This window comes from Melanerpes formicivorus, unplaced genomic scaffold (genome assembly GCF_026170545.1).
Source record: "Melanerpes formicivorus ecotype bairdi unplaced genomic scaffold, bMelFor1.0.p_v2 SCAF_48, whole genome shotgun sequence".
Taxonomy (NCBI): domain Eukaryota; kingdom Metazoa; phylum Chordata; class Aves; order Piciformes; family Picidae; genus Melanerpes; species Melanerpes formicivorus.
In genome coordinates, this window is record NW_027142400.1 from 301,960 (window position 1) to 326,495 (window position 24,536).

Sequence of the window (24,536 nt, forward strand, 5' to 3'; positions counted from 1 at the left end):
GGTAACGTGAAATCATGTCTGAGTAACAGCTGACAAATGAAAGAGCCTCTGAATATGGAAAATCATGTGAACTCTGTAGCCAGAGTTTCTTCATATCAAGGTAAGTACATCTTTCTGTGAAAATTTGCTTGAGAGATTACATCAGACTGAAATGACAAAAAAGCTGCTTAATTCTTCTGGCTGATCATTCACATACATCAGAGAAGTACCTACTGACATGCACAGTGTACTTAATTTACCAAGAGCTGCTGCTTCCTGCTACTTTTTTTTGAGGATTTGAGTTACTGGGGAAGTCACACTCAGCATCACAAAGAGATCAAGGTAATTTGGTTTAAAATGCTTCTTGCTTTAAAATTCTGAAGAACATCTTAGTCTTTTTGAAAAATATATCAGATATTAAAACCATGTACCAAGCTGGGGTGGATAGCACAATTTGAAAATAACTCTCAGGTGATAAGCAAGGAAGCCTAATTGCCTTGGCACAACGCATTCATGCCAGTTCACACCAGACAATGTCCCATTATGGTTTGCTCCCCAAAAAAAGAATTGCAAAAAGTATTTCTCTAACTTCCTACTAGAAAAATGAAAAATAAATCTGCTTTTGGATCCACATCTGGGACGAGAATTCACCTTTAGAGGCATATCCCCATCTCCATTTGTCATACCACTGTTCTGCTTACATATATTGTGGAATATCATAGCATCATGGATGGACAAGAGATTCTACAGCCATTGTAAAACAAGATGTGCTAACTGAAATTGTATTGCTGTGATCCTCTCATCTTCTCAGATGCTTAATCTGTCAATGAAGAGCTGGTTAATCAATCTGACTGTACTGCAGCAGATGAGGAGCACACATGAGGGCTATCCTGCAACACTTTTATAGAAAGGATGAACTATGTCAGAGAAGTAAATCACAAATACTTCACATTTAAAACTTCATAACTAGCACATACATAGAAACATTTTCATTGGTGAACATTTTCATAAAGAGGCATGATTTTTGACTCAAAATGTGTCCACCAGGATGTCATTCCAAGAGTTTCTCCATGGGATTAAAGGAACACTTACAAACCATATTGATCTGGAAATTACTCTGCAGTCTTTCACATCTAGTGAAAGGGTTAGACCACTGTCCTAGCCATGTGCTGTTTACCCTGAATTTGTTATATCTGTTGGTTACAGTGATGAGTTTCCAGACCTGAAATATGGGGAATTAGGAGCTATGAGTTATGTCTTTACTAAAGATGCTTCTAGGCCACAAACTGAGACCAGGATGAGTCTGATATTTCAAAAATGTTCAGACATTAAAAGTAATAATTTAAGCCATTGGAATATGAGAATAATGTCTATGATGGGAGAGATTTTTCCAAATTAACTTTGGACCACTGCCTTATTTTCGAAAGTCATTTGGAAATGCAAGGCTTGTTAAAAATCAGTGGGTCTTAGAGCTCAAGTTACCTCTAAAATGGGATTTATCTCCCATTTCACTTAGGTATTTTGAAATGTCTAACAGGCTTGATTCATCAGTGATCCTCCAATACATTCTTTTCATCTGAACATTATTACCATGCAAAACATTATTTTCTCCCTTGTTTATATCTCTTAACATCTCCTTCCCTCTCCTCTTCTAATTCTGTAATTGTACCATTTCGTTCTGTCAGTCATTTGGGGGTATTTTGCAGGAATGATGCTTTTTTCAGTGAAGCTGCATTATGTTACATCGTTGCTAAGAATTCAAAGTATTCTGTGATAAGTGCCTGGTTTCTGATTAGATTGCTGCAGCCACATTTTGAATAGAAACTACTATTGCTATCAATACCAATTTCCCCTCGTTTTGCTGATGGTTCACATTGGGAATATATCATATGAAGACTATTCCTTTGGCCACCTCCTTCACTCCAAAAATTCTTCTCATTGTCACATCACAGAGAGTTAAATGATAAGTGTTTGTTTTGGAGTGTTTCCATGTCTGTTCAGCTTTTGTAATTTGTCTTTGTTTTCTTCATCTCTCCACACCTCGCACCTGTGGGATGACCCATACACCATGAAAAGTGAAGTCTCACATCCCCCAAACACAGAGATAGTCATATCCATCTTTCCATACAAATTAATAATTATAGTGAGGGGGAAAACAAACAAACAAACAAAAAAAAACCAAAACTATAAACATATCTCCTAGTGGTACTTTGGTATGGCTGAAACTTCATGTGCCCCAGATTAATCTGGCTGGTCACTGAACTTTGCTTTATGATCTATTGGTTTCTAGGTAAAAACAGCATCTTGGGGATCTTAATAGTGTCTACTAGAGTGTTATATAGACATTGCCTACATGCAATGGCCACTCCAATTGTGCTTTTCAGAGGGGGAACAAGATGTCTTCATTTATCATTGTAATATCCATTCTATATCAGCTTTGCTGAAGGAACTGGCAGTCTTGAGGATACAGTGCTGTGGACCAAAATGAGGTCAGTTACACTTGTCTGTTAGCAGAAATTCAAACAAAATCAATATTATACTCTATCTTTCTGCAAATACACTTGAAATGTGAATCTGAGTTATATACACAGAAATGTATATATAATTTTTGCACTCTCACATGCATGTAACTTGTTAGTCATAGGGCATCCATTCTTTATGCTGAAAATATTTTTGAAGAGTGATGTGTATTTTTTTGCATGATTGTAGTTCCTAACCAGTTTATGATTGGTTTCTTTCATATTTTCGTTAGCTTTTGGTGTTCTATGATGATACATATGACTTCTACTATAATCAGCGCTGGCACTTGGCAACTCTACATGAAAATATGTAAATGGTCCCTACTTGCACAGGAGGCATTTTACAGGTATGATGACAGAATAAGAAATGAAATGATCCACATAAATGGAAACCTATGCCTTTCATGCAGAAAAAGTGATTTTAAATCAGCATAGTGTTTGTATAATGTAGTGGGCTCCTTATTAGTATGGGAAAAGGAATTAGAAGATCTTTTGGAACTAGGCTCACCCTCAAACTACATCCAAGTAAGCCACAAAGCATGTGCCCACTCTCAATAAATGTAGTACCATATTGTTATACCCTATGTCTAAACCATGGGGAAATGGACAGTGACAAAACTGGATGAAGAGCCTTTTCTTACAAGCCATTTTTTAATTTTTTTTCAATGGGTAAGTATAAAATAATGTTTGATTCTCCTCTGCATAACATCTTCTTTAGAAAATGTACTGAAAGAAATAATCTTGTATCGGTAGTGGACAGGCAAAAGGACTGAATAGGTCTTTCCCATCTCTAAAATGAGTGATCACAGAGAATGGCCTGTCATCTGTCAGACAGTGAAATGTGTGTTGTCATTGAGTAGCTAAAGGTCAGTGTTTCGCAGAGCTAGGAGAATAATTCAGAACAAATCAACTATTAGGCAAATGTTGCCTCTTCCTTTCTTACAAGTTGTCTGCAAATAGATCACAGTTTTATCAAATAGATTCATTATTCAGAATTATTTCCTGAATTATTTGATGTATAATTATTGGTCTGTTCATAATCTTTTCATTTTGGCTGTTCAGTTTTCAAGAAATTGAATGTGCAAGTCACCTGATATCTGTCTGTACTTTGACAGGGTAAATTGTAACTCTTAGAATCCACTTTCTCGTGAAGACATCTCAGTCATAAAGTTAATTGTTCTATGGCCACTGCTACCCTATGTTCCTATCATATATGTAAATTTTTTGCATATAAAACCACTAACCCAGATTCAATCCCACTTGTGCAATTAAACCACCGTCATAACCCTTTTTGTCATTGTAATATTTACAATTGTAACTTAAAGTACTTCTCTTTTCATACAAAGTTTAAACTCTACTGGTTTCATTTGGATTTTTCTAAACCTTTTTCTTTTCCAGATTATAATAACAGTTCTTCTTAGGATACATAAGCATGTGTGAAACCAAAGTATTCAACCCAAGAATGCTGCAAAGAGACTCATTTAAATTTAGTTGTTTGCAGCCTTCTTTGTGTGATTTCTCACATTTCCTCTGTCAAAAGGGCCTAATCCTGCTTTTTCCCTTATGCCAATGTGTGTGAGTAATCATGGCTCTGTCAGACAAGATTTAGCACATCCAACAGTGATGAGTTAAGGCATTAATACTACCAGGAGGTCCATGCTTCTGCTTGCAGGACAGATATCACTTCCCTAGAAGAGACAGTGGGCAGGGAGTCCCTCAAAGCCCTCTCAGCCACAGGCCAGGACATACAGCAGCAGCTACTGCTGCTAAATCTTCCAACACCACATCAACATCTGCGAGGCCTGCAATGCCATTAAAATTGACAAAATGACACAGTGGTGTAAAGCTCCACTAGAGTGAAGTCATGTTTATGGGGTGTCAAAAATACCCCATTCAAATGCTAACTGTTGAAAATTTAGAAGTAAAATGTAACAGCCTTTACAGCTCACTGCAGAAGTCATTCAAAATGAACGTGGCATTTGGGGAATTACACTGTGAACTATTACCCAATATAATTGTCAGCATTGGGTTCTGATTTCATTTTCACTAGTTTTTCATGAGTGCGACTTTTCAAAGCCTATAACTTTTATATCACTCAGAAGCCTTGATCCAGCAAAGTACTTACACGCATACCTAAATTTAGATTGTAGATTCAGGGAGCCTGAGATCAGGAAGGGACCATCTGTGGGAGCTCTTCTGTAGCACAAACCACTTAGCTTCCCCTTCTGACTTCTGAGTTGAGCCAAATACTTTAAAGTCCAGAAACAGCTCCTTTGAAATGAATTTCAATTACCCACCTGCTTTGAATCACAAGTGTATTACATAGTCTGTTGGACCAGGCCTCCAGGAAATCCGAATCTGGTCTCCAACACTCCAAATCTTTCCTGAGCTTTCCAATAATAGTTTGAATAACAATTCTCTTATTTAAAATTTCCATGCACTTGCTAACAGGTTGGCTTGATAAAGACTATCAGGAGAGTGAACTGCCTGTAGCTGTCAGCTCTTATCCTCAAACTGCAAATTGCGCAATATTCTGCCTTTAACTGTGCATGCCTGTGCCTTCGTCCCTAGATAAGGAGGAGGAGGAGGAGATGTTTAGCTGCCATTACATTTTGGTGATTCTCACATACACAGTCTGTGGCCCAAATTCAGCTACTAGTTCAGTTGGTAAGTGTTGTCCTTATTTGCATTGACACCCAAGAAGCAAAACACATTAATAAACGTAAGTGCATACAGTTAACAGTTAAGTTTATGGGGATGGAAAGAAAGACAAGGGCAAATCTCTTCTCTCTGTCCAGAAAAATGGGCTAATTGCCCTAAATGCAACATAATTTCATGAGAAATTTGGCTGTTTCAAGCATGATTCTACCATTTTCTTTCAAGACTGCTACTTAGGAAATACGTTGCATTATATTTAAGTCACAGGGGTCTAAGAAAGACTTGGGCATCTGCTTAGCATCATATAAGGTGTTTATGTGTCCTCCCCAAACAAGAATTCTCTCCTGATTGACTCCCATGAGAACTAACAGAAAATACGGCACGTACTAAAGCTTCGACGCACTGCTTCCTTCTTTTTTCCCCTTCCCACCCCTGAATCTCAAAAAACCAGGAAAGACAAGATTTGGAGATCAAGTCAAATGTCCAATTTATTTTTTGTAACTTGAAACTGGAACAAACGTTGTTTTGAACGAGCGTACAAATGAAATGGTAGACACATGCTGAACTCAACAATGTGACAATAAGGGAAAAAAGAAAAAAAAAAAAAAAAAAAGAGGCCAAAAATCTTGTACAGAGAATAAAAGGAACAATAAATATTTCACTAAGCCATATTGAAATGACCTCCAGCCATCTCAACATTTTATCCATAATAAAAAAAAAAAAAAAGTGCTCTCGTTTTTTAAACAGAGCACAAATACCAAGCAATAATAAATAGTTCCAAACTTGTAGTAAAAGACAAAACCTCCAAGTAAACAACAAAAGCTCATACAATAAGTAATAGAAAAAGGTAATAAAAATATTTTGCCTTGCCGGTACAAATGCAAACAACTTAAATCAACGTTACTTTGCTTTGCAGTTCTAAAATACAAAGAGCACCATAAAAATGAGTTTGCCTGTGAAAAACAAAACCTCAGACTGTCTTTTGCAAAGGACTGGGATGAAATGCTGGAGTTTTGACCCTTTCCTTAAAAATCTGTACTTTTTCTTTCTAAAACTGGGTTCTCAGATCTGTCCTGTTGCCAAGGAAGTTGACTGGAGTTTTGCTCTGGACTTCAAAGGCAGTAGGACCAAACACAATGAAAAGAATAAATTCAACCTTAAATAATAATAAAAACTTATTTAAATTGTGAAAAGAACTATGGCAGCATCATAGCTATTTTATATCTATGTTATATTGTGCTTATGGCCTAGTAAACTACAATTCTTCTAAGCAAGAAGAAAAGGAGAGCCATTTCATTATCACTACAGTCTGCAGAAACATAACCCTTGTGCTTTTGGGTGACTTACTGTTAGTTTCAGTGATCTAAGTCACAAAATTAGACAACTGCTGGTGTTAGCTATCCTTGATAAATAAAAACAACAGAGAGACTGGAGATCCTAGGCAATTTACACCAAAATGAAAGGTGAAATTCTTTTCTTAAATCAATGAATTGTGGACTGTAAATATGCAGTTAATTCTGATCTTTGTTACGCTGATGCATATCCAAGAAATTGTGCTGAGTTCTATGGCATGACTCTGGATTTATACAAATGCCAAAGATCTGAATTTTGACCAAAAAGTGAAAATGTGCCTTTAGGGGACCACATTCCAGCCTCAGCTATGCTGGAGTAATCCATGACTATGAGTGATGGATAATTCCTGATTTATATTCATTTAATCCAGATCTGGAATTTGTCCAGAAGTCTTAAGAGTATATTGTTCAAGCCAGGAAGACACACCTATCTGATGGATAGCTGGACCATATTTTCCCCACTGTCACATGCATACCTCTCCAATTGCTGCAGCAGTTCTGCATCGATGAAAGCAGAAAGAATTTGGCATGGCAGTATATTTTTTGGTTGTTTTTGTTTTAACTTTTACTGTTATTTTCTCCAAGAGCAGTTGAGCATTTTCTCCTCCTCCCCCTCACTAGAGCATCAGTTCCTCTTCTGCCACCTGTCCTCCCATTGACCCAAATGTGTAAGACAGAGAAGGAACAACAAAGAAGAGAAAAATCAAAAGGCACAGGATTTCATCCCAGTCCCTCAAACATTCAGAAATTTATGGAATGTACAATTAGGAGTGAACAGCAGCAAAGCAGCTAATAACATGGACTGGCAAGACCTGTACACGGACTAGGTCCTGTTCTGACAGGGAAGAGGAGGGCTGTGCCTGGACCAATTTTACTTCAACCTGGTGACAGCTGTACCACCAGCAGACCATTTTACCTTTTTATGTCAAAATGGGTGCAACAGCTCTCACTTTTTGCTATAAAATGACTTTCTTCCAGAGGGTGGTGGCAGGGTGCAGGGAGCAGTGAGTGGAGAGAGGGTGGCTGGGAGAGGGAAGATGTGTTGCACAACTTGTTTGGAAGGGGGAAAATAAAGCGCTCTCTCTCTCTCAAATCTGCAGGGAAGCTGTGGGATGTCACCCCAGACACCTTTCCAGGAACGGAATTTAATTTCACACAAATAGGCAATAATCATCCGGCCTGGTTCAACCATACCTGGTAAAACCTTGATGCAAGGGGTCCAGGCAACTTTGACATTATTTAGAGCCCTGTGGGAACAGCACTTTTTTGTAGGCCATTTCTGACAAAAAAAAAATATATATACAACTAAAATTATTTGTGAACCACAAGAACAAAAAAAGTAAAAATAAAAAAGCGCTTAATTATTTTGTTTTGTTTCTTTTACTCAAAGGTCGTCTAACAACCCCCTTTTTTTCCTGTACAATAAGGACTTCACTTACAAATTTTTTTTTTATTTTTGCAATATTTTATCCTGCCAAATTAAAAAAATATATTATGGCAGCCTGTTTGTTTGTTTTTATTTTTATTTCCAAATTCACTAACAAAAAGGTACATTAAATCCCTTTAAAAGGACAAGCGTACAGTTAAAAAATTACAAGCTTCAGTAAAAATACAGCAAGTGCCTACATCATATGAATCAACCAATATCAATATCCATTCCAGAAGGGGAAGGGAAAGGGGGAAGGAGAGAAAAAAAGACAAAAATAGGTACAGGTCAGAAACGTGATTTTTTTTTTTTTTTTCCTGCAAAGCAATAACAATATTAAGCACTTTTTTCTACATACTTTTTCTACATGGTGTAGCAATCACCTTTAAATCCCCGAATACGAGATTCTATACATTTTTCGAAATAAAAATTCAACACCCAAGGCAGAAAAAAATTTACTAAAACTCAAGACTTTACAGTTACAGTGACAAGAACAAATTTATAGACCCACCATTTAAATTTTACTGCAACATTTTCAAGGAAAAAAAGAAAGGGGATTTTTTTTGTTTTTTCTTTCTGGTTTTGTAAAATGCCCAGGCATTCTCCATTATTACAAATACTGGTCCACTTTTACAGTAATCAAGAAATTTTAATATATATAATATATACTAAAACCCCGTCACCAAAAGAAAACAATATACACATGGCCATTATGGCATTTCTTTTAATAACCTATTAAGCAAACTTTGAAAAAAAAAAAAAGATTGCTCAAACACACATACACACAATTTCTTTTTTTACCCTTGTATGTATTCAATACTGTAAACGTATTTTAAGACAGAGTGCACTAAATTTAACTTTTAAAAAAAATTAGCCGTTGTTCCTGAATAGTTTTGTTGGTTTTGTTTTTGTTTTTTTTTTTCTCATTCAATGATAACAACTTGCAATTTGTGTCATTTGAGTTTTAATTCAGCAGTAAATCATTTCCATTCCATTTCCTAAGCAGCGTTGTCCTGAAAAAAAAAAAAAGGCTGAGAATAATTCAGCTAATGGATGTCCGAAGTTGTGCTGGGTATATATCTTCATTTGATTGGGTCTTATGGCATTTTCACGTCCACTATCTTCAACCAGTAATTTTTTGTTTTTCTTTTTGTGGTTTTTTTTTGTTTGTTTTGTTTTGTTTTTGTTAAGTAAATGTGGCTCTTTTTTTTTTTTTTCCTAAAGAATGTACTTTTCTTGCTTTACTTTTTTTTTTTTTTTAAAGTCTTTCATTTCACAAAAAGGTTTTGCATTTGTCTCAAGAGACTCAAATAGGAAGATCAGTTTTCAAGGCACTCACGTCAAATTGAATGGCAGTAGAAAAACTGTCCAATAAATTATTTTTATTTATTTTTCTTTATAGTGCCAGTATTGTGAATGCCATGCTTAGCAACACTGACACTTAATCTCAGCTGTTCCCTTACAGTTTAACCCACCTTTGGGCCAAGTAGAAGAATATGATGTAATTTCTTGTTGAGAAGCCATTTTTCTCTTTACCACAAACAAAAGCTTTAAAGTGCGGGTCAACGTAATTAAAATCTATAACCATAATTGTCCACGTTTGATAATATCAGTCATAAAAGGCTTTTAAAATTTTGGAATTTGAAGGCAGAGCAAGTGCATTTTTATTTTCTTTACTTTTTTTTCCTGTCATGATACTTTTATCTGAACACAATCCCATTCCATTCCTAATTAAGTCATGGGGAAAACTCTTACCAATTTCATCAGGAGCAGAATCTTGCCAAGGCAAGTAAATCAACTAGAATTTATTTTTCCCTTCCTTATAATAACATTATTGTACATCATATAAGATAGTTCTGATATTTCTTTTCATAAAGCACATGCCTATGAGTTGAGGCTTTTCATTGAGAAATTCCCACTTCCCATCCTCTAGTAAATGTTTTAATTACAGCAAATCTGGACTAAAGTAGAAGTCCTCAACTTAAATTTACGGTTTTGTGGCTCAAAAAGAAAAAAAGAAAAAAAGACAGCAAACAAACATGGCATTTCGCTCCTCCAAGGTTTGAAAACAATATTGCAATACTCAATATGTACTTTTACTGTCTCCATGAAGAGTGGCAGGAGGGAAAGAGGGAAGGAAAGACACCCCAAAAAGTGACAAAATGCCACTGTTATCTTGCCATAGCTTTTAACATGAAGAAACTCTCTGACAGTAATACACAATTAAGAATGCAGAGTTAAGGTTTTTTTTAACGTAGCTGCCTTCTGCACCTATGACTTTTTTGTTGCCATAACTTCAGTGACAAAATCCATCTAGTAAAGGTCTCTATCGTCAGCAACATTGTCAGTGCTACATACTCGATCCAATTCCAAAGAAAGTGCTAATTTTAAAGATTGTTATCCGCTGTACAATTTAGTTCTCCCTAATCTTCAAGGTTATTTAAGAAAAGGTAAGGAAAAATAAAAAGGAAAAGGTATTTCTGTTCAAATGCTGGCTTCTTCACAAGAAATTACACATGCTTAGTTTAAATTTCAACAAAGCAGCGGCCCAAAAATTATAACTTTAAAGATATGTTTCTCTCCTACAATGCAAGTAATCTCAGGCTACGACTGGGTAAAATTAAAAAGGGATACCCAACAAAATTTTAAAAGAAATTTAAACAGAAAGAATAAAAAAATGTACCTGCACATGCCAAAAAAATTACAAAAAACCCAATAAATACAGAAATTATTGCACAGTTAAAAGGCTCCACAATTTTTACTGCCTTAATCAACCCTCGGGTTTAATAGAACTTTGTAGACACAGGTTATATTTAAGTGCCAAAGTCTGGCACCTACCATAGTTATGCTAAGTTATGTTTACGGAGGCAAGTTAGGTCATCTTTTCTCAGTTGGCAATAGTTAAACTGTACAAATAAAATGTTACCTAGACCCCTGAAATTTAACCTAGCGGGGGTGGGGGAGAGAGGGGGGGTTTAGCTTCTTTCTGCCTGCTCAATTTTGACGTCATTTGTCAGCAAATGTTCTCCATGCCACTTTTTCATGTGTTTCTCCAGGGTGCTGTAAACACTGAAGGGCATCTGGCAAATGTCGCAGCGGTATACCTCCTTCCCTATCTGGCCATGCGTTTTCATATGGCGCGTCAGCTTACTGCTCTGGGCACATGCATAGTTGCAGAGCTCACATTTGTAAGGCCGCTCTCCAGTGTGGCTCCGACGGTGCACCGTCAAATTGCTGCAGTTCTTAAAGACCTTGCCACAGTACTCACATGTATCACTCCTGCGCCCTTCCTTCGAACTGGGTCGCCCAGGTCCGGGACCGCTGATATGGGGAGTGCTGCCTCCACTTGCCGTGCCACTGCGCCCTGAGAGACCCCCGTCCAGCATGTCCCCCGGCGGGGTGGAGAAACGCAGACTCCCGTTCTCCGACGAGTGTTCGGAAGAGGTTGCAAAGGGGGATTGTCGGGAGTCTGTGAATCCGAGGAACGGATCCTTCATGAAGTGCCGCGATGCTGCATACCCTACCAGCCACTGGGAGTAAACGTTTTCGGAAGGTATTATCGTCGCTGGTGGCAAGTCCAAATCTTTCTCTACCTTTATTCTTTTAGAGGAATTGTTTAAACTGGGGCTCGTGATAGGCGTTGGCTTGCGAGGGAACAAGTTTGGGAAGGGTTCACCTGGGCCAAAGTTTCTTCCATTGACTGTCCCTTCCTCAGTGCGGTCCAGCTCCCCTACCACTGAGTCTTCGTCACCTGGATCTCTCTGACAAAGGTCTCGAGGACACAAGTCTCGCTGGTCAGAAGACCTTTTCATGAAGCTACTCCTCTTCTGTTTTTCAGCTAGCATGTCGTTATATTGCTGGATGGCACCTAGACTTACATTCTCAATTACTTTTCCCAGGACGAGGGATTTCTCGTCTGGCAAAGACTTGGAGCCATTTTCTCTGTTACGACTCAGCTCCGAGTCCATACTGAAGCTTGATTCTGGCCGGCTCTCATTTTCAAGCTCCTCTTCCTCCTCCTCCTCCTCCTCTTCTTCCTCATTGTCATGGCCCAGGGAAGGATCACTCTCATTCCTGAAATCTGCCTCACTGGATTTCAGTCCCTCTCCAGTGAGCTCGCTTGTGCCTGGCTCAGGAGAACTAGTGGTAGACAGTCCATCATCTGACCTGCCTGTCATGGAGCCAGCTTTATGCATATGTGTTTTCATGTGGCGTTTTAGCTTGCTAGCCTGGGAGCAAGCATGGTCACAGAGCTGACACTTGTAGGGCTTTTCTCCTGTGTGACTGCGCCGGTGCACAATAAGGTTACTCTGGAACTTGAATGTTTTCCCACAAAATTCACAGGACTTGCTCTTGGCCTGAGGCTGGGGAGGCGTAGTGCTGCTGGGGGGCATGGGGGGCAGTGGTGGGGTGCTCAAAAAAGGTGATTTAGGACTCGGCTGGAAAGGATTCAACAGGCGATGCATAGGGTTGGTGCGACTGGGTGAGACTGGCGGAGGGGTGGAACTGTTTCCTGCCAGCTCTCGAAGCCTTCTGGAGAAATCCATCGCTGGAGACTCAATTGCCATGGGGTTTAAACGCATAACTCTGTCAAAGGCACTGGGATGCTGGGCAACTAACCCCATTTCTTCGGCACTAAGGCGGTGTGGATCCAGGTGATGACGAGGCGGTGGGCTAAACAGCGGAGGTGTGTTTGGGAGCCGACCCTCACCAAAGCCAGGATGTTCACGCAAGATGGGTCCTGTCATCCGCAAAAGATTGAAAGGGTTGTTGTCTCCAAGGAAATTCATCAGTGGGGACTGTGCAACAGTCTCCGGTCCCAGAGGAGGAGGGATGGTGATCCGTGGAGTGAGGGAACTGTTTGAAGGGCTTGTTTCCAGGTAGATGCGGAATCCATGTGTGTTCTGGGCATGCTGAAGCAAGAACCAAGCGCTATTAAAAGGCTGCTTGCATGTTGTGCAAATATAGCTTGAAGGCTCATCTTTACCTATAAAAGAAAAACAGAAAGAACATTCAAAAAATAATATAGCAGAGAACATTTAAATACAGTTGGCATACACTTTATTTTGCTAACACATTTCCTCCTTGGCATTTCTGAAAGAAGGACTTAATTGCAATGTATTGACTGATATAAATTGTTGAACAGCACTTTTACTCACCACACTTATTCACTTAACATGTATGACAACTATCACACATATACATTGGTGCCATATACATTTATATCCTCTAACTTGCAAATAGAACCTTCCTTTATGACGCATAAAGATTCAAATCCTTTCAGGTGTTTATTCCACAAAAAGGAATTTATTTCAAGGAAGCTGACTACATACAAAAAACAAGGAAAATGTGGTGTGGTAGGTTTTACAAGGCACCTGCAAGGAGCTTCGGTGTCACTTTCGCTCTTTCATTCTTTATTTTTTACACTTTATGCAGCATTCCCCTCAGATTTTGCTAAATTTAATTTGTACATGCTTCAGTCGTACCAGCACTTCCTTTTTAAAAAATACTATGTAGGTATTTAGCTGTACAAGTCCTATTCAAGTCAACAGGAGCCTGGAAAATGTACCCCTACATAAACCACTTTGACATTCTTTTCGCCAAAACACCAAGAAGCCACTCAAGTGAAACATCCGGTAATCAAAGCCGACAGCACAGTTGCAATTAACAGTAACAAATGTCGGGCTGTGCTTGAACTGAGTCCCAAGAATTCCTGAGCCTGCCTTCCAATGTAGAAACGTTCACCACAGCCAAAAATATTGTTCTGTTTGCCTTTCTAGCCTATTTGAACGACAGCATAAAGGTGGAAAGCATTCCTTTAACCTTGATTCAGCTTTACATAAAGGACAGGTGTGGACAAGTCTGGGCTACAGTCATAATTTTGCTAGCTAGAAAATTCTAGTCCTGGGCACAATATAAACTATGTGCTATCTTCAAAAAGCACTTTCCTCCCTCCATCCCCCTCCTTTTTTCAATGCCTCTGCAAGACTCTAATAAATTCATAAATACGTGTCAACTTGAAAATCATGATCCGGGATTGCTTTTGTTGTTGTTGTTTTTAAATGAGGAGGAAGTTTCCTGAAAAAACAACTTACCCATTTTGGAAAATCTGTAATTAATCTCTCACTTGTTTGTTTGTTTATGAAAGCACATATTTTGGCTAGCAATGGTACTGCTGCACCTAAAGGCACTAAACTTCCTGAAAGTTCAAAGCCTGCCAACCTCCTCCTTGGCCTGTGTCTGCATGAGAACCCAAATGAAGTTTGATCTCAGCCCCTCTGCAAGAGCTCAGATCCGAAACTCACTAAACAAACCCTTTTCTAGACAGGGGGACTGAAATTCACAAAAGCCTGTTGCTTGAGTTTGGAAATGAAAGAGCTTATAAGGTGAACAGGACTACATCATCAAAAATACTATTGTAAACAGGAATGACTCAGCAGTGAAAAAAATAAAGGAAAGAAAAAAAAAGAAAAAAATTAAAACTTGATCACGTCAGGGAAATCAGGATTGCTGCTGACTGAATTACCCTCTTCTGGCTGTTGCAGGAATGGCTGCTGCTAACAAAACCTACAAAACCATAGACAAGGAGGCTAGAAGATTATCAGCCTACCTATCAGCCTGTCAGTCTATCTAATCTTACCACTCAGTGAACATCCATAAAAGCGTAAAGGAAAAAGCATCTATCAGATTGAGACTTATTTACAAAGGTAGGCGATAAATGTGGTGCAGCATCTCTTACTCCTATTGATTTAGTAGGGCTGTTGCTGTGAATTGCAGCTTCAGACCCTGATTTTGGAGACGCTGACTCTCCAAAGCCAAGAAAACACATACACAACACGGCAGGCATTTCTGTCTGGCTGACATGGCCCCTATGGCCCAGCCCTGCATACTATGTCAAATGGGACAGACTCAGTTCCTTTGATTAATCTCTAACAACTGCTACTGGAAAAAACATGTTTGGGAGCTGTACTCAGCTTGGAAAAAGTGCCTGTAACTGCTATTGACATTAATGAAAGCCACATACAAACACGGAAAGGAACTGATACATTATCCCTTAAAACTCTACGCAGCGCCATGGCAGTTAGGGAGTTTTATGTCAGCTCTGCAGCCAAAGCAATAGTAAATGCTCCCATTATTACTTCAAATATTTAAATTTCTTTTTCTTACAGAAATATGATGAAAATGTCTAGACCTTTAACTTTTCCTGCACAGCAACATGTGTAGTATAAAAAGTGACAGAAATCACTGAAGCAGACTAAAGTATATAACATACTCTGTCAAAAGCTTTTTTTAACAATATGTTTTACCTCAGCTCACCCTAGAATAGATTTTAATAAAGCCCCTTCTGAAGTGTGATCTAATAGCAAATGAAGTGCAGCATCTTACAAGGTCATACATCTTCAAATTTAAGAGTGCTCTGCACCCTTCACCTTCATTTTATCCACTCTAATTAATCGATTTATTACCCACAGCTGTTCAATTCTTTCATTTTTAAAGTCACAGCATGCATTCATTTTTTTGCTGTGTTTTTTTCCATTAGAAAATAAAAGTGTGAGTATGTGAGTGTGTTCTTACATTATGCTTGCTTAGCTCAAGAGCTGACAGAAGAAAGCAAGCAAGTGTATATAGACAATGATGACAACAACGGCAACACATTTACTTCAGCAAAGGCACATACTTAAGGCAGAAAATTCCTGAGCAGACTGAGGATCAAGGCCAATCCAAAACTGAAATGGCTGATTAAAAAAATTACCTTCAAAATGGCAGCTGGCAGGCTACTTGCTACTACATGTTACATGGAACTGAGATGTTTTGGTTTGGTTTATTCTCCAAAACTTTACCTCTGTGAAATTCAAGTGAGGAAAGTTAATCCCCTACCTTTTTAGTTTTCTTTCAAATAGAGCAAATTAGAGCTATTAGTGATCTAAGATTTACAAGCTAGCAGTCTTCTCTTCCTTTTTGATTTGTTTCACTTTTATGCTCCTTAACACTACCCTTCAGAAGACCCTGGCATGATGGCAGAACTGACTGCAGGCTACCTGGCTACCAGCCTCTGACTGCTTCATGAGTGTTTGTATGTGCATGCCTGTGTATACATGTATACATGTGTACACATATATACACACACATATATATAAACTTTTACAACCCTCAAAAGAGTCTCCCCAGACTTCTCATTTTTAAAAAATAATAAAAGAAAAACCCATATAAATAAAAATGTTCATTTCTACATTATCACTTCATGCTTATCTTGCCTAGAAGTTGCCCTGAGCAGTGTAGATCCTCACTTTTAAGAACAGAACAATGTCAAAAAAGTCTTTGAAGATCCACTTCATACATTTTTGTATTAAAAATGCACTAAATATTTTAAACATGCCCAGAAACCGCCATGTATTGCTCAAGAATTATCCTTATATTTAATAATGCAGTGCACTTATACTATAAAACTCTTTGTTATAAGGCTACTTTTGATATATGGCTATCTTAATCCCTTGCCACCTGTACTGAAGTCTGTCTAAATACCCACTTTATGACAATTGTCTATGTAGGCTTTGCCATATGCAGTCTTTATCACTTTAGCACATGCTTGACTTTGAGTATGTGAGTAATCAGCATCAGTGAAACTTAAGCATAGGCTGAAGTGCTCTGTTGGATAGTGAAGAAATTTTTAATGTGCTTAACTCTAAGCACAAGCCGAGACTCCATTAATTATGTTCAATGAATTGCACACGGATTCAACCCTACAGTCTGTAACTAGACATGGTTTTTTGGACTGATGGATCAAGTTTAATTTTTTTTTTACATTAGTTGATAGATATGGTATATGTACTGAAATGAGACATCCAGGACACAAGCCCTGAGTATTCAATAGTGGCTTCAAATTTGTTTGACTAAAGTCAGATAAATACTGCCACTAGGAAAGGTTTGTAGGGCTGGATCCTAATGAGATACAATTGTATAGGTTCAGAAACATTGGTATTACGGCTAGGAAGGACTGTGAAATCAAAAACTGAAAGGACTGGTATAAACCTTAAGGGTTAACCCTTACTACATTCCTCACCAAAAGAATGTCCACATCTATGTCAGATATCCCACTTTAACAGCCATCTGCACTTACAGATCGTAATATTTTGTCCTACCCACACATACATGAAACAGATATTTAGTCTGCACCTCACATATAAATATCACCCAGTCCAGCGGTTCATAGTTGCATCCCCTTCTACCAACTTGATTTGGAAACACTAAGTGAGACAGAATTCACTCTGTGTTGAAGCACTCTGTGGCAATGGCTGACTATTTTCAGTATGTTAAAAAAAGTCTTTCCAGCTCATATTGCTGAGTTCTCCTGCCAACCATTAGATATTGCTGTGTTTTTTATCTGGTAGATCAAAAATTTTGTAGTATCCTCTCCCTATGTAGGTAAGTATAATCTATGAACTTATTGAACACTCTTGCCTTTTCTGCATATTATGACAAAAGATGGTCTTTTCCAGAAGTATTAAAATCTGTTTCCTCCATTACTGCATGACAGATTATGTTCCATTCAAAATGTCAAAGCAATAATGAGCTTTTTTCCTCTTTCATGAACAATACAAAACAAAGTTAAATTCAGATCCCACTTCACAAATTCTGCCTCTGCAGCAGGCAGTGAGAAAAGACAGGTCCATTTGTCCAGCCCAGAGTAGCCTGAGTGTGTGGACATTTACCCCACTGCACCAGGCAGCCTGAATCCTGACTTATCTGTCCTCTGCAGTCTGACTTGTGTCATATAGTGATATGCAGATCATCCTTGCCCAATTGGTATATGACTTTCTATATACCCTGAATGCTGGGTGCCTTTGCCTTGGAGATAAATTTCTCTCAAAATATCCTCAGTTATTCTGGATACCATCAAACAATAATCAGTATGAGATAAGAACTGTTGAGAATTCATTATTTTCTGCTGGGCTACAGTGACATCCAGTGCCTTTTGAATCCTCCCCTCAGCATGCCTGAGTAATTCTATTAGCTATAACAGAGAACGAACTCCCCTTGCTTGTAATCACCCACCCATAACCCCTGCCAGGATTGCAGAGGACCTGCAGTCAGGTCCACAAAACCACTACCATTCTTTACCTCTAGCAATATTTTCCAGATGATGTTTCTGGTTCCCTTTATAAAGTTACAACAGCAGCAATAAAAATGTTAAGAAATTTTAATGCTATTTTACTGCACCTTCAGAAGTTCAGGAAAAGCAGAAACTTGCAAGCTTAAACAAAAAGACACCTTTTAATGTATCACTCAGGAACAGACATGTATCAGCTTCCTACAATCTTCCCACCAATGTTACTCTCTTTTCCACCACGCGATTTTTAATGAGCATTTAAATAATTACTCCTTGTTATTATGATGGTTACTCTAATAATACCAATAAAGGTAGCCTGGATGCTCCATTTAAAAACACACTTTTAATTGAATTATTGTTAAATTAAAATGCCATAATTGAGAACACTACTTTAACAAGTCTCCTTATAAGACCAGCTGACATTAAAGAGAAGGGCATTAAATACGGGAAAGATGCAGTGTTTCATAGTGAAGAAAATAACATGGCTTATATGTGGTTTGACAGGTCACCTAGACAAAGGCCAAATACCTTCCAGGTGTCTGCAGTGTAAATCTGCAATGTGAACTCTATGAGTTCATGCCTGATGCTTGATCAAGTATTGAAAAATATTGCTACTAAAGGTATTTCTGCTGAAGAGGTTTTATAAACCATAGTACCACTCTAAATTATGGAAATTAGGAAGAACATTTGCTTACATATGTTCATGACTGAACAAGCATATGCTGAGAACACCCAGTCTTGAGAATTTTACCCTCCCTGCACTTCCTGGGGTGTTTGGAAGTCCTGCTACCTCCTTTTCAGAGGGACTGACAGTCCCTCTGACAGTGAGCTGAAGATGTAAACCAAGCCCAACTCCTCTATCCATCTCCAAAGCTAACAGTGCATCCACCCTCACATTGCCTTGTCTAAAGGAAGGGCTCAAGAATGTCAGGCAGCATATTCTGCAAAGGGGACTATCACCAACAATTCAGGAAGTAAGCATCAACTGGCAACTAAAGTTGTTTTATTACTTAGCAAGACACTTGCAGTCTCACAACCTAAGTACTTCAAATTCTCCACTCACATAAACCGATGTTCTCTTTTGGAAAGCTCAACCAACCTGAAGAGCATCTCAGTCAAGAAAAGGAGCTGAAGATTTAGGTGCAAGAGTCCAAGTATAAGGGGCCACAGTGACTGTCATCTGAAAATGGGAGATCTCAGGATGAGGTCAGTGTAAGGAAAGAATATGAACACAAATTAAACATTTTTAAGAGGGGAATGGAAAAAATAAGTGTGTCCAAAGAAAGCAGAAGTAACCAAGAAGTGTTACTTGTCATTAACAGAATCCTGTTTCCTCCCATACTAGTCCCTGTTCTCTTTTTTCTGCCATGCCTCTTGAATAGCCTATTTCCTCCAGTGCCATCTTCAAGCAGAAGAAAATCATGACTTCATGCAATATTCTTCTCCCACACACTGCCTGTGTGTTTTACAGCTTTCTGTCCTGACTAGTGAGACTGCAAGTTCTCAATACAGATTATACAAGAAGCTTTATGCTAAGAGAACCTACAAACCCTCTAAGACCCCCTCACTCCCAGTGCTGATTTCAATTAGCAATGCGAATATTCTCAAGAGCATTTTCTACCTGTTGAAAAAGATCTACAATAGCACTGGTTGACATCAATATTCAATTATATTACACTACTGTTAGTAATGTAATATTAAATCTCTCTGTGCTAAAGCCAACCACCAAACTGTCCTAAATGGATTATATGCTGCCCCATTTTGGGGAACCTATTTTATTTTCTGAAGCCATTTGTACTTTTCAGCTGTGCTCCTTTTCTCCTAAGCAGGAATGTAAATCGGCCATTTATCATTCTTGTAATAATAATTAATTTTTTTATATATATATATTTTTTTTTTGGTCAGAGGAACTATGTTACCACATGTGTGATAAAACCCAAACAAATTAATTACCAATCACATGATCAAGAAGTGAGGCTGATCTGCTGTCTACAGTCAATCCTTTCATAATTCCAAGAACAAAGAGTATGAATCCTTGAATGACTTAAGAGATACCAACCTGATACCTTAAAATCATACTCTTAGCCAAGCTCAGATTTGGAGTACCCTACTAAGAATTCAAAGTAGCTCAAATGACCACCAGTACAAACTTTTTTTTCCCCCCGAAAAACTATACCAGCTTATCAGAACCAAGGATTGTAGCTAGGCTTATGTGAATATGCCAACTTGTGATTTTTATTTTTCATTAAACTTCCTCCAGAAGCATTTTATATGTCCTCCTGGCATTTATACTTACAAGGAGACTACAGACAGACTACAGCCATGCAGAACACAAACAGATGCTTCCTGCTTCTTAATGGACACAGGCGACCTTTGGTTGAAGATGCAGCTCATGTTCAATAGTCCCATTTTCTGTGAGACTTAATCATACCTCAGATCTGTACTGCCAGATTCACATAAATGAGCCAAATGTGCAGCTCAGTTTAATTTCCAGTGCATTACAAAATGGCAATATTATATTTATAGGTATAAAATGTCAATAGTCATTTTGGGCAACTTCCTTCTGGATGTCCAATTTCTCATTCCTTAAGAGAGCTTGTGGCTTACTGGAAGTGAATGTTCAGCCTACAGAAGAAGTACTTTTGCTTAGTGCAGAAAAAGAAAAAAAAATGCATAGCAAAAATTGGATCTCTCAATACAGGAATTTTGACCCAGCTGTGGTATTACAATGGAAGATAAAAAGACATGTTTGTCATCTCTGAACACCTCCTTCTAATTGGTGTTAAATTCTAAAATACAAAGGCAATTTATAAAGCAGAGAAAGGGAGACATGTGAAAAGTAAGGAGCAAACAGCAAAATCAATATTAAAAGATCAATAGTGAATAAGTTAACTTTCAAATTAGCCCTTTGTGATACAACAGTTTCAATTGACTCCACCTTTAGCACCTAAACATCTCTATGTCTTTGGTTAGTTTCTCTGAACTTAAGACATCAGATAGCAGACTGAAAGGATGCTGTACAAACCTCCTGTATAAAATAGTGAGAACTATCAGTGAAAATTGGGAGTGTAATACGGAGGGCAAATGTACCCACTCATGAGATTAAAAGACTATAGGACTACCCACAGCTAGTGGTTTAGTATACAGCATCCCATTTACAACATTCATGAAAACCCCTCGTACTGCTCAAGGACACTTTCAGGCCTCTTCTTTGCATAAGGTATTCAAATGCATTTGAAATAATAATCTTTTCTACAACATATGAAATATCCCAGCAGTTTCCCTTTAAATTGGTTTCCTGTAAATAGTTTTGTTCAAAAACTGGCTTTTTTTCTCTCCCAGTCGTTTCTAAGGTGCCATTTTCTCATTTTACAAGCAAGAATTCTCAGTAATCTGAATAGGAACTTAAAAGAGGACACATAAAGGAAATTGTCCGTGTCATATAATGGAAAAATAAAGAGTAAATTAGGAAAAAATAAGAAGAGGCGAAGAGTAAAAACAAATTTTCCTTTTTTTTTTTTTTCCTCAGGAGTACTTCAGCCTGTTTTACTACAACTTATTTCTTCAGAGTATTAGGTACCTATTCATAGTTAGTAAATGAAATAGCATTTTTTTTTTAATTCATTGCTTCTTTAACAAATGCTAACTCCCATCTCTGCTTCTTAAAACCCACAAAATCTCCACGTTCAATCCTAAGAAGTATTATAAAGGCTGTAAATCTTGTTTTAATGGAATGTACATTTAGCTATGAGGAGATAATTGACGTTATGGAGGGCCTAGATGCTGAATTATATAGGTTATCTAATACAAAGGGGACTCATTACTGAAGCACTACAAACAAGTAGTAATATATGTATATTGTTCTGAGTGGCGTTATAGCAAAAGTGTTCAGGTCTGCAGGGATTTATAAAACACAAGAAAACAGCAGACATGCACTTGTAAATTTGTCTCATTTGTCTCTGAAGTTAAAGGTTATTCCCTTGATCTGAATTTGTAATAAAAACATACTAGACTAAGGTTTGTAGAGAATGTTTGAATATGTAAATTGTGTATAATGATAGGCAATTATAGGGTAAAAACTGGACCTTATGAATGTTACAGAATTGCATGGAGCATCAAAGTATTTTCCTTCAGATGAAATATTTATCTTTTATGCATGTTATAAGCACTTTTCCAAAGGTATTCAGCAACCTATTTGAGTGTAGAGTTGACAAAAATCAAACCATTACAACCAACTAAGACTGTGGTCTTATGCACAGGAGAAGCCACAGCTTTTTGCAGAATATACATAATAAATCTCTTGAACTAATGGTTCCGGAGATGGATCCTCAAGGACAGGTTCTACTGATTTTCACTCCCTTAGAAGAAAGCTGGTCAGATGTTTCTGTGTTTTTTTATTTATTTTTTTTTTAGGAAGATGTGGGGGTGGGAGCGTGGGGAGGGAGACTGGGGAGAATAACTAGGTAAGTGTGAATTTTCTTGGACTGATTCAATGAAGCCCCATTTCCCATTCAGTTTGTTGGCTGCTGTTTTCAGGGAAAACAGCAAAGGAAAGGGTGGGGGGGGAAGAAAAAAAAAAATGATTCTTCGAGATGGAAGGATGGAAAGGGGTAAAGCCAGGAGATGATACTGCAGTTTATGCTACTGAAGATAAGGTTTTCTCCTTCTCTGAGCACGACAGTCTGTTCAGGTTAACCAACTGCAGTGTTAGAATAACTCCAGCCGACTTGTCACAGAGTACAAAAGTCATCAGCAACTGAATGTTCTTTTCTGCACCGCAATTAAGACGAATCAATACGACGTGCCACAAATGGTATTTTACTCTCAATAAGAACTCGGGCTGAGTTTATTCAGAATATTTTAGCGCTTCCCCAGGGGATTTTGGTCCGACGCAGATGGCAAATAAAGTACTCAGCCTAGGGCTAGAGCACATTATGCTAATTCTAATGTCAGATGTACTTTAATATACAGCTCTATTTAATCACCCCATTATTTCACATTTCCATATGAAAAACCTGCGGCACTTCTGCAGAGCTTTCACTCTGCGACAATGCCAGCTTCCTTCAACTAGCTCACTGCAAAAGAGAAAAGAAGACTGGTCATTCTCACCAGTCGAAATGTTACAGTTTCAAAGTTTCAGTATTCCTGAATTTAAAGTGGTTCTTCCAGTGCAATTAGCAAATCGCTCAGCTAGAATGCTGATATGTACAAAATGCTAAGGAGGTGTGATTGGGGAAAAAAAAAACAAAAAATAAAAATAATAGGAGCCCTCCCTTTCTACCTCATCTGCTCATGTACACAGATACAGGCAGGCACATATCTCAAATCCACTTGCAGAGCAGTAATAATAAAAATAATGACAATATTTTCATAGTGCAGTTCAACCAGTATGCTCAAGGCTTGTCACCAAAACACTGCTATTCACGGCTGTATGGTTTCCGTTACTTAGAACAGACATGGCTGGCACAGCTGCCAACCTACAGATGTCTCTGAATAAAACCTTCCTTGTGTATCAATAATTTTTGCCTGCAATAAGCTACACCTCTAAATTAGGTTTAGAAGCCACACAACTTCAGCATGGGCCACTATCAAAATTGTCTGCTATTTTACCTCAATTTTACCTCAAATTACCTCATTGCTGGTGACCACAAAATCTGAACCTAGAGATTTGAAGGTGGATTTACATTGAAAGGAACAACGGAAAAAACTTTTCTGTGGAGCTATATTTCAAGCTGTTTTCCAAACTTTTGATGTACAGGCAGGATAACCAGAAACAGTCCATGGAGCACCTCTTCAGCATCCAAGCTTTCCAACTTCAGAGTAATTCTGTGAAGGACCCTTAATTCAGCATTTGGGTACAGTAACCAGTGAAAGAAGTTTCATGGTTTCAACAAAATCTTCCCCCTATTTGGCATTACTGGGGCTCCATGACAACTAGTTCTGCACATCAGGGGGAGCCAGGTCAGGACTGGATTATACCGAGCTGCTAATAGAAAAACGTATGAAGCTTAAGTCAATCTTTTTTTTTTTAATCATTGCATTAAACCTAGAACACATTTCACATACAAAAAAAATCTATTTAGTAAAAGACCTACTTTCTCCTCCTCCAACAACCCAATCTGCATCCTTTAAAAATTGTTCAGCAATGCATGCAGCAGCCAGCACCTGGGGCCACATCTCACCTGGTTTCACTGTTACGCATCAACATTTAAAGATACACAACTGAGCTGCTGTGCCCTGACATGGCATATGCTACAATGTCCATGTCCTAATTCTAACACAGCAGATGATACCACTCACTTTAAACACAGAAATGCTTACATTTTCAAGGTTGTTTTTTAAATTATATTATTATTATTATTATTATTATTACTACTATTACTATTTTGTGTGTGTGTGTGCATATGTATACACACCTGATTTGGTTTCTGCTCTGAATACAGCACTATGAACAAAGGATAAAGGGGCTTGAGTCAAAGGGCAGGGGTCTGCCC

General features: G+C 38.1%; 1 protein-coding gene across 4 annotated transcripts in view; it reads right to left on the bottom strand.

Moving 5' to 3' along the window:
- Nucleotides 1-5,618: 5,618 nt before the first annotated feature.
- BCL11B (BCL11 transcription factor B) overlaps nucleotides 5,619-24,536 on the bottom strand; it is a 96,931-nt gene continuing 78,013 nt past the window's right edge. For all 4 annotated transcript variants that reach the window (XM_068160081.1, XM_068160082.1, XM_068160083.1 and 1 more), the window contains one exon: nucleotides 5,619-12,921. In XM_068160081.1, the coding sequence (XP_068016182.1) occupies nucleotides 10,910-12,921 (2,012 nt within the window). In that variant the 3' untranslated portion in view covers nucleotides 5,619-10,909. The remainder of the gene's footprint in view (nucleotides 12,922-24,536) is intronic.